The following is a 10,955-nucleotide window of genomic DNA, read 5'->3' on the forward strand; positions in this document are numbered from 1 at the left end:
CCGAAAAAGGTCAAACTGATCGATGCCTTGCAAATTCCTTGGTAAGCCGTTAAATAATTTCATCGCTGCATAATGGACATTTTTTTCCCTTAAAGTTATTGAGGAGTGTATGGGATAAAAGTAGGGTTCAGTTCCTCTTGTGTTATTACCAATACAGTCCTCAAAGTAATACTGGTGCTTGTGGAGAAATGGAAGTAGTCTATATATGTAGAGACCACAAACTGTCAGAAGGTTGTTTTTCTAAAGTGACCCCGAGACAATTCTCTATGTCCAAATGATAGTATAGATCTTGTTGCACATATGCAATAGGTCATTCATATTTTTATTAATTCGTTATCAGCATAATCAACATTCAAATAAATCGGTAGGTACAGGTGAATGTGCTTGGCTCTAAAGGTGGACGATGTATGCCGTTCGAAAGAAATGTTGGTTCAGTTCAGCCTTAGAGGGCGGGAATAACAATCCGTCAATTTTTTTCCAAGTTAAGTGGATTGCAATCATCTTAACTGCCGTATGCTCTATTGAATGTTAACACATGAGTGTTAATAATATAATATATATATTATATATATAATAAATATCATCAAATTCTGTAAATCCATATATTCTACAAACAAAGCATTCTTAGTATGTGAACAATTGATCGAGGTTACAATTGGGAATTTGTGAAATGTCACTCACTGCTTGGATGTACGTTGGAAACTTCCGGAGAATTTCAAACGTTTTTTTTCCTTTACGGTAAAATGCTGAGTTGAAATTGCATCCACTGAAGGCATGAAATCCTATGGCAATACAGAGCACAAATTTGGACCCAATGATGCAAACAATTTGACATCAATGAATGTCTGAATATTGCCGGTCCAACATGCATCGAGATTTGGTCGTTTTTCTCGATGAAATTCATATTTTCCAACATAATGATCAATATATCTGTATCAGAACATCGCATTGATACATGAACATCAGATTTCAAGTGACAGACATGGAAAACCATATATGTGTTTGCTTCTTCGTGACCTGGACACGTTAACAATGGATCCGATGATCGTTGAATTTTACGTTGTTCAACTTCATATTTGTGGCATTCCATATAGTTTACCAAAACTGTTTTATTCCCAATCCACGATGCCATGTGATCATTTAACCAATCGTCCATTAAAAATTCAACGAGCGCGTGGTGGGTGCGGGCGTGGGAGACGGCGGAACCTGGGGAAAAATACAAAATTTCAAGTGATTTTACCAGGGCTGAAATTTTCTATATGTAATATTGATGTTAATCAGAAACATAAAAGTGAAGTCAGCCGATCGGCGGACGGTGTAAAATACGTCAGTCGAGCACGTGAACTTGGGAAAAAAATTTGAAAGTCAAGTGATTTCATCCCGAATGAAAACACCTCCATATTTCTTACATATATGGAAATATAAAAATGACCGTCAGCTGCTTTTCTAGCGGGGGAAAGACCGTTAGTCAGAGCAAAAATGTATGAGCGCGCTCATGCATTTATACGGCGCGCGGAATTGTCAATGATCTGACTGACGGTCTTTCCCCCGCTAGACAAGCAGCTGACGGTCATTTTTACATTTCAATATATGTAAGAAATCATATGGAGGTGTTTTCATTCGGGATGAAATCACTTGATTTTCAAATTTTTTTCCCCAGTTCACGCGCTCGACTGACGTATTCTCCACCCTCCGCCTATCGGCTGACTTCACTATTTTGTTTCTATTCAACATTAACATTACATATAAAAAATTTCAGCCGGGATAAAATCACTTGAAATTTTGCATTTTTTCCCAAGTTCCGCCGGTGCCGCCTCCCACGCGCGCACCCACCTCTACTTGACCAGCTGACGGTCAGTTTCGTCATTTGCAATGTGACTACAACATACAGTATGAATTTCAGCCGGGATGAAATTCCTTGAAAAAAAAGGCCCTGCCTCCCGGACTGTTTGTGGTTGTATTCTTGGGATCCCAAGGAACTGCAGGAGGCTTGATAGAACCAATCCCCAAAAATAGTCTCTGACAAGTCGCGCTTGTTCAATAATCACAAAGTAGCAACAAAATCACTTAACTATTCACAAAACTTACATCAAATTAATTTCAATTAATATCTTAGTTGTTGAGTTAAAATACTATTTTCAAATATTTCTACTTTTTGGAGCTCCAAAATGGTATGCGTGGAAAATGCAGTGCAACTTGTTAACAATAATTCAGAAGTTAGTTGACAGACCACGGTTTTTATCATATTTACTCTTCATCTATTTCTACTAACAGGAAGTACCTACATTGTACACCTACATAAGATCACTTGTTGTGACTCAAAATGTTTCAGGAGAATAAAAATTACAATTATCAATTAATTCTTGTATTTTCTTGTGAAATGTAGGAACAAAATAAAAGTAATATACCACATAGGATGTGGATTCTGTAGAGAAAATGGAACAAATACAATAATTCAATTGAGAAACATACACTAATTTTAAAATTCAAGATACTCAAAATTTGTCAAACAAATAGATGCAAATAACAGTGGAATCTGAACAAAAAAAATTAATTGCAGACGTTGATTATATAAGAAGAACAAATTACAAAATTACTTCTCTTCGCACCACTCGTTTTCTTTGCGTACTTGTTCTTCCTCAGAAGCTGTAAAGTCATTCTTGATGTTGAACGTTTTCCTTATCTCCTCTGGTGCCTTTCCCTTGATCATATTCGCAACTGTTTTACATGTAACGTCCAACAAACCTTTGATATCAAGATAATTGGCTGCCAGTATAAGTTCGAACAGGGTACCCTGATCAACCTTCAAAAAATCAGCATCCCAAGATGAAATATCATCAGTTCTTTTTTCCTTGTTTTCATCATCTTCCGGTGGTGGTGGGTCGTCTTTGTGGTAAGTAGCCCATTGAATGACTTTTTTCAATATAGCAGAATTCACGTTCGGAAGGGGAACAATTTCTTCCTCTTCATCATCCATACCTAAATCTTCTAACATAGTTTTTATTGTAACGGAACATTTTGCAATTTCAACATCAACGTTGAAAGTCTCCCCGTCAGATGATTGCAACTTGATTTGCGGCATCTGAAAAAATTCAATAATATGAAATGGCGAACCTACAGTTCCTAACACATCACATAAACCACAAATAAATAAAATGAATACTTACAATAATTATTTATGATATCTGAACTTTGAATTAGAACGAAATAAACAGTGACTGATTTAAGAGAAATATTTCAGATCGGTACCACAAATTGTTTACAGCAAAACGGATATTTTTTCTGACTCTTTTCTTTTGATTATGACTTGTTCATAGACCTTTTCAACATAGAAAATTTTATTTTTTTTTATATTATGTAGTCACACATCTATCTATATGTTATGAATAAATATATACATATTAATGGTTAATCTAATATGCTTATCCATTAACAAACAGATATATTATATAATTTTTCAGACGAAATATAAAATTATGGCAATATTTGTAAGAAGCATGCTTTCTTTTAGTAGATTGATTATGGTGGTCTATGGTTTATGAATCTCCATCTGTGGTGTTAACGGGTGAAGTTTTGGATTTGGATAATTTGAAATTGCTAATCACATAACAGAGTTGTTGATAATTCATTAATAATTGATTCGCAATAATGGATGAAGAATTACAGCATAATACCCTTAGTAATGATATGGATTGCAGTTCATTTTCGACTGGTGATATAATTCCTGCTACACCTGAAATCCAGATACTGAATAGACGTAGACGAAGCGGAAGGTGGAGGAAGTGTTCTACTGTCCGTTACTCTAAAGCTGAAAGTGCAGCTTATATGGATCTTAAAAATCCGGTGTGTCCTACTATCACCAAAACTTATGTATATCATAATTTTAGAAAATTATTGAATTACAATTCTGAAAAACATCCGGTAAACAACTATGTGAAGTTAATGGGACAATACAATATTAGCCCTGCTAATATTCCATATGTACAGGGTCTCGATTATGATGACAGAGAGTTTACAATATTCTTAAATATGAGAATGCTAGAAAAGTTGCCAGAATTGGATGAAGCAATTGAAGTTTTTGGACACCTGGATTTCCAAAACATTATGAACAAAGATGTCCCTATTATTGTGGTACATTTCTTCAGTCGAATGGATGGAAATATTTTGAAATACGCATACTGCTTGAATAAGCTGATTAAATTCGTTCCAGAAAGTTGTGTCCAACTGAAACAAGAAACTGAAAAATACCATAGCACTGTTATAGACTACCTTCAGGATCTAAGTTTGACCATCATATCTATGGATGATCAATGAAATGTTCAGTTCAAAAAAGGTAGATAAAAAAAAGTTTGTTTTTGTTTGAAAAATTTTTATATTGTTTTCCTGTTCATCAGTATAAGTTGTCATATATCACTCCTTGTTATAATATATAAGGTAAATGCATTTATGAATAGTGTTTTTGAAAAATGTATTGTTTTCTTATATATCTTTATAAATTGTCATCTATTGCTCATCTTTACAGTAGAATAAAATAAATGCATTTATGTATAGAGTGTGTAGAGTAGTGTTATAGTATTACTGAGCTTTATTTTTTTTAAGAGAACTTATATTTTATTTTTTTAATAAATGCAATATTAACACTGTAGTTGACTAGGTGTTTGCTTACAATAAAACACTACAATTTCAACTATTATTGTTCAGAGAATATGTAGTATAAAAATTTTTTGGAATATTCATAAGTAACAAATAATGCGGCTGTAGCTGGAATTGTCCTTACTAAGGTAGGTGTTAAGCCATGATAAAGTGCGGACAATCCCTCAACCTTGCTAATTTTCACAATTAATCTAATCAAGCTATCACCGTTGTTATTTACTTGAATTCGAGATTTAGCTACATCAATAGGGTAAGTAGAAGTCCAAAAGAGTGCACCTCCTACACCACCAGCTGTCATGGTCTTCCAAAGCCCAATTTCATCTTTTGTTTGCCCCTGGGATGTGAGTAATTGTCTGCAACCTTAAAAAGAATATAATTAGTAACTAATATACAGGTCTGGTGGAGGGTACTCTGGGGATAGGAACTAACCTATGAGAGGATGAGAGAGGAAAGTTAAAGGCAAATGGCATTAATTACACAAAGAAAAATTTTAGTTCATGAAGTTCTTGAACTGGTCAGAACAAGAACAAATACATTTAGGATACACATAAGATTTAGTAAATTGTATCTGCACTCCGGCTCTCTATAATTCGGAAACTTGAACTACAATGCGATTATATGCGTATGGTCCGTATATACAAATTTGGTAACCGAGAGTTACCAGGGTTGCGTTCACAAACTTACTCAGAGCAAGGTCTGAGTAAGCTCTGATTACCCGAAGCGTTCACAAACGTACTTTTAGTTCCCCAGAGTATGCTCTCTGAGCATGACCATACTCATACTCTACTCTCGGAGTAAGTTTATGAACACACCCCAGAGCAGCTAGTACGGTTACTACTGACAGATAATAGGGAATACTCCCTATTCCTGACGAAAATGATGTATTTTTCATGAAATATCTTTGAAACGTCACATTTTGACATAACTATTTCAACCGTTTCCCAAAACAATAGTACTTAAGAATGCAAAATAAAAATGGGTATTTTAAATTTAAAGCGTTTCGTTTCTATTGTACAAGTTGGCAACATCGATTGAAATGTGATAATAAAGGACAACAAATGCACTATCTTGATGAGGTAGACCAATATGGCCGTCTATGAAATCTGCGACTAACGAGGAAGGTAGTATAATTGTATGGGATTTTACGGCCGGTTGCTGTTGAGGCTCGCCAGTGAGTACGCGCCTCATGATGGCTGTAAATCAACAGCTGTTAATTTATAAACAAGCCGTTGTTCTTTTCATTTTCTAGTAGGCGCTGTTGCCATATCGTAAACTAGAAACGAAGCGATTTAAATTTTAAAACCTCATATTTAAAGAATGATTTTGAATAGTTTCCGGGGTGCAGGTAGTTCGACATATACGGATCGCCCACTTACTAACCGAAAGAAACCAAAGTCTATATACGGACCATATCCTATGACTGCAATTTTAATAATGAAGTGTTAAGTGTTCATAAGTGTGCCGACATTGAGACTTGCACCAATAGATTTCTTCCAGCAGCATCCAAGAGAAAATCTGCAATTAAATCTGAGATGAGCGCTGAAGTGTAGGTGCGCTATAAAATGACTCAAATATCTTTTCACAAATTTTTAACATTTTGTATCACCGTCGACGCGGAAGTTGGTTATTTTGGAGTTTTTGGACTGCAATTATAAATAAACCATAGACACACAACGCGTTTTTTTAATTCACCAATCTGGTGTGATTGAGGTGGAATATTATAATTTTTCGTGAAATTCACCTCTTCTCAAAAAGTAATATGAAGCAAAATTAAGTTTGCTAAGACTTATACTTATAGCCTATTGTGATTTTACTGGACGCAACCTAGAAAGTCCATTAGAGTTGTCAAAATATATGGAGCAAGAAGATATAGATTTAGAAAGTAGGCGCAACTCAGCAGATTATCTTGTCCTACTGATTAGAGGTAAGTTTGTCGATTCTGATGCAGAATGATCTGCGCATGATCATGATGGTGCTCAGAGAACGAGCTCTCGGTTAATCCTGGAAAAACGGAGATTATTCTTTTTTAGGAGTATGGTGCCTTGCAACTTCAAGCTTCCTAGCTTGTTTGGGATTGGGCTCGTTCTATCCGCGCAAGTCCGATATGTCCGTGTGATACAGGACCGCAAACTCTGGAATAAACACATTGAGGCCCAATCGAGTTAGGCTAATGTAATTTTTTGGGTCTACTTTAAGGGTACTTGGTAAGGGATGGGGCTTCAACCACACATTATGCACTGGTTGTACTCTGTACTGGTGAGGTATCTCTGGTGTAGTGGACTTGTGGACTTCCATGGGGAAGAACTGTAGCCGCACCATTATGACTAAATGCCCAAAGAAAAGCCTCTCTAAGCATTACAGGCGCTTTGAGATCCACCCCTACGGTAGCCATGGAATGTCTGTTGGGTTTACCTTTCTTACACCTTGTAATTACAGAGATGGCTATGAAGACATCTCTTAGAGTCTGGGAACAGGGACAATGGCGTGACAATGGACTGTTTAGGGGCGAGGGCTCTCAAGATGGTGGAGGATGTCAATGCGTCCCTCCTCCACAGAGGGGACCGCACGGGCACCAGCTTTTACTTCGCCGAACCCTACACGGCAATTGTTCCTGATAGAGGACCTACGGTCTACACCAAACAGGCTTCTTGTGCCTGAAGGTCCCACTTGGTTCACTGATGCCTCTGTGCTGTCCACAAGAATCATAGTGGGAATTGTGGGACCTTGTTTTAACCTGTCCATCCTCCTAGGGAAGGATTATACTCCGAAAAACACATCTACACCATTTCCAAATGTATTTCAGAAATCGTCAATTTTATTTCAGAAATCGTCAATTGTATTTCAGATTAGTCAATTCGATTTCAGAAAGCGTCAATTGTATTTCAGATTAGTCAATTCGATTTCAGAAAGTGTCAATTGTATTTCAGATTAGTCAATTCAATTTCAGAAAGCATCAATTGTATTTCAGATTAGTCAATTCAATTTCAGAAAATATCAATTGCATTTCAGAAAACATCACTTGTAATTCAGATCAGTCAATTTAATTTCAGAAATCGTCAATTGTATTTCGGAAATCCTAATTCGAAATTACACACATTTCATATAGGTTACAGAAATGGTTATTGGAAATACGGTTTATCCTCTTGAATCCTGAGATCAGACTGAAAGTGAGATAACTGTGATATTTGGAAATTCGGTTTAATGTAATGTAAAAAACATTACTGAAGTTCTTTGAAAAACCGTTAGATCTTTTTTTGGAAGACATTTTATGGGTTCGTGATTTCGTGAATGAGTCATATGGAGCATGGAGGGATTGCTTCTGGTAGTTATTGATGGTAATCTTCACAAATTGAACGAAGAAACGAACGAATAATAAGATTAAAGCAGTTCCTACATTCAATCATGAACACAATTATTGAAAAGAGAAATAACGCAACAGTATAGGCCTTCTTCAGCTGCTCGCGTAACGCGTGAATTCAGTATCATTGACATCAGATTCCATGAGTTCAGTGTTTTAACAGTGATTGCGGGAATTTGGACAAAATGTATCTCTTTTTTCAAATCTTCATTGAAAGCTTGCCAACGTTCTGAAGAAAATTTCTCTTTTTCAACTCACACTTTTTCACATTTCTATGTAATTTGAATGATATTCGTACTTTCTGAATCATAAATGACCGTTTCTGAAATACATATACTTCAATCTGAATTACAATTGACGATTTCTGAAATTCAATTGACTAATCTGAATTACATTTGATGTTTTCTGAAATTGAATTGACTAATCTGAAATACAATTGACGCTTTCTGAAATTGAATTGACTAATCTGAAATACAATTGACGCTTTCTGAAATCGAATTGACTAATCTGAAATACAGTTGACGATTTCTGAAATACACTTGGAAAAGGTGTATATGTTGTGAGAGTCAGGCAACCCCGAAACCCCTTTCAAAGGAAAAGGTTAACTCATATTCAGTAAGGGAATGCAAGGAAGTTCTGCGCGAGCTGGGCTCCAGTAACGTTGTAAACGTTATTTGGTGTCGGGCGCACTCGGGGCGTCCTGGAAACGAGAAGGCAGACATACTTGCTATGCGGGGGGGCCGCTAACTTTTGTTGTTCCGGCAATTACTGACTACCTATTAAACAAACATTCAAAAAATGGGACTGACTGGTTGCTCCCGGATGCAGGAGCACTGATGAAACTGTTGAACCTATTCTGTTCCATCTGCAAAAACCTTGTACAGTTAAAAGGATGACACAGATGGAAACACAACACCCACTATGGTAAGGGTAAGAGGAAACCTTATCTGTCTACGCTTAGTTTTTCGTTCGCCTGTCTCAGGGCTCGAGTCTCTTCAACTACAAGCGGACAAACAATGGGTCACTAAGCCTAGTTCAGCCCGGTTTGGCAGTGCACGTAAAAGAAGAGAAGGAGTAATTCAGCAATTTTAGGGAAACGCGATTACGTCGATGGAGGCTAATGTCAAGATAAATTGACAGAATTGGTATTGTCCGCAGTGACGCAGCATAGACAATGGGTAAAATTAGAAAGAAATTAATTTAGAATAACTTCTTTTGTGCAACAACACGGTTCATTTAATGAGTAAGTCGCAAGAAGTGCTGCAGATACTTTCATGACTTAAAAGAGTTAGTGGAGTCCAACAAATTTAAATTATTGAATTGATGTGGCTGATTCTCGATGAAAATCCATAATTGAACTTGAAACAGATTTTACTATTTTCACAAAATAAGTTTTCAAACCACAACACATATTTCACTATCCCAACAGCATCTTCAGGTGGGGTGAAGTTTGCCTTACCAATTAGTGAAAATCATTTAATCTGTTTCAGGTAAAATTTAAATTTATTGCATAGCAACATTTTTATGTGAGCTACACCAATGAGCACCAAATGTGCAAGCTAGCATGACGTAGATGGATGCAAAACCAGAATGCCCTAGTATTTCTGATTTCCTATAATGCCTCCTGTATCTCCTAAACCATAAGCTGTTCAGAGTTAAGACATCACAAAAGATTTCTCATGAAAAAAACTATATTTATAATGTAAGTATGAACAAAATCTATCCTTATATGAGGGGTTCAGAGCTGAAGTGAACCAAGTCCATTCAGCCTAGTTTTAAGATGAATGGCTTAGAAGTTGTTTATCACCAATTAATTCAAAAGTGACTTCTTTATTTATTATTATTCTTATGTAAGCATATGCTTACATTCTAACCTTTTAAAATCTAAAGAAGTCACTTTTGATAAACAACTTCTAAGCCATTCATCCCAAAATTAGGCTGCATGGACTTGGTTCAGTTCAGCTCTGAACCCCTCATATGTATGCCCAACCTGTTTGGCAAATGAAAATTTCACTGTGTAAGCCATAAATCAATTATCATTTTCTCCAATCATACAAAAATTACCTTCATATCCTCCAAAGAAAAAGAAATAACCTGGCATTTCCCTGGCAATGGTAGGAATAAATCCTCTATATAAACCTAGAATTCCCTCCTGCTGCAGAATACCTCTGACCAAGTTCATAGGTCCAATTTTAGAAGCACCTTCAGATTTTGTCTCATATAATGCTTGGAGTTTGCATTTTATTAATTCTGTAGGACATATAGCAAGGGACGCAACAAATGAAGCCATTGATCCTGCACAGGCGTTCTCCAATGTTGTCAATTGTTTGAAACTGTTATTATTTATTTTTTGAATAATTTTTTGGCAGATTCCATAAGATAAAAATAGTATAGAGTTTTCTGCTACATTGCAAACTAGGGCTGGTACTGTGCCTGCATATAATCCTTTTATCACACCTTCTGTCTTAATTGTTTTTTTCATACATTGCATCATACTCTCATTTACCAAAGGAAAAGTTTGCATCTTCACTTTAACTGTATCCAGAGGTTGTCCCACATACACCACTGCAATGCCCCCTGAAAAAAAAAAAGAACTAATAATTTATAACAATAGAGTCTCTGATAACAAATTCAGTTCTTCAGAACAAGAAAATAAGCCCAAATAATACCTAATGATCCGGAGGTTAAATCTATAAGTCCGTCTTTCAGATGATTTGTACCTGATGAAGTCATGTTCCCTTTATAATTTTGTTCTTGATCTTATTGAAATACCTATACATTTCTTTTTAAAAACCGAAAAATTCTTAGAAAATCTAACTTGTCACATTGTCGCCCATCATAGAAATTAAACTTAAAAACTTAGGTTAGTGTATCATAACCAGACATTGAACTCTATGGTTCCCATAGAGTTCAATGTAACCAGATCATAACCTGATCATAACCT

General features: G+C 36.0%; 3 protein-coding genes across 3 annotated transcripts; 1 reads left to right on the plus strand and 2 right to left on the minus strand.

The window, feature by feature from the left end:
• Nucleotides 1-2,349: 2,349 nt before the first annotated feature.
• LOC123309269 (S-phase kinase-associated protein 1) lies at nucleotides 2,350-3,329 on the minus strand. Its single transcript, XM_044892292.1, has 2 exons — nucleotides 3,168-3,329; nucleotides 2,350-3,082 (listed from the first exon to the last, which is right to left on the minus strand). Exon 2 carries the CDS (start codon nucleotides 3,080-3,082, stop codon nucleotides 2,594-2,596), a length of 489 nt encoding a protein of 162 aa, XP_044748227.1. The 5' UTR covers nucleotides 3,168-3,329; the 3' UTR covers nucleotides 2,350-2,593.
• A 1,352-nt stretch (nucleotides 3,330-4,681) lies between these two features.
• On the minus strand, nucleotides 4,682-10,872 carry LOC123309268 (mitochondrial ornithine transporter 1). The gene is made up of 3 exons (XM_044892290.1): nucleotides 10,681-10,872; nucleotides 10,076-10,588; nucleotides 4,682-5,013 (listed from the first exon to the last, which is right to left on the minus strand). Exons 1-3 carry the CDS (start codon nucleotides 10,742-10,744, stop codon nucleotides 4,691-4,693), a joined length of 900 nt encoding a protein of 299 aa, XP_044748225.1. The 5' UTR covers nucleotides 10,745-10,872; the 3' UTR covers nucleotides 4,682-4,690.
• LOC123309270 lies at nucleotides 6,458-9,432 on the plus strand. The gene is made up of 2 exons (XM_044892293.1): nucleotides 6,458-7,433; nucleotides 8,565-9,432. The coding sequence occupies exons 1-2, from the start codon at nucleotides 7,184-7,186 to the stop codon at nucleotides 8,756-8,758; spliced, it is 444 nt and encodes a 147-aa protein (XP_044748228.1). The 5' UTR covers nucleotides 6,458-7,183; the 3' UTR covers nucleotides 8,759-9,432.
• Nucleotides 10,873-10,955: the final 83 nt, after the last annotated feature.

Source organism: Coccinella septempunctata, chromosome 3, assembly GCF_907165205.1.
Source record: "Coccinella septempunctata chromosome 3, icCocSept1.1, whole genome shotgun sequence".
NCBI lineage: Eukaryota > Metazoa > Arthropoda > Insecta > Coleoptera > Coccinellidae > Coccinella > Coccinella septempunctata.

Bases quoted from the DNA above. Each gene is read 5' to 3' on its own strand.
- LOC123309268 (XM_044892290.1), bottom strand. From the start codon at position 10,744: ATGACTTCATCAGGTACAAATCATCTGAAAGACGGACTTATAGATTTA. The intron at 10,589-10,680 runs GTATTATTTGGG...TTTTTTTTTCAG, and splicing joins TTTAACCTCCGGATCATTAG to GGGGCATTGCAGTGGTGTAT. The intron at 5,014-10,075 runs GTAATTTTTGTA...ATTCTTTTTAAG, and splicing joins TTTCTTTGGAGGATATGAAG to GTTGCAGACAATTACTCACA.
- LOC123309269 (XM_044892292.1), bottom strand. From the start codon at position 3,082: ATGCCGCAAATCAAGTTGCAATCATCTGACGGGGAGACTTTCAACGTT.
- LOC123309270 (XM_044892293.1), top strand. From the start codon at position 7,184: ATGTCAATGCGTCCCTCCTCCACAGAGGGGACCGCACGGGCACCAGCT. The intron at 7,434-8,564 runs CACCATTTCCAA...GGAAAAGGTGTA, and splicing joins TACTCCGAAAAACACATCTA to TATGTTGTGAGAGTCAGGCA.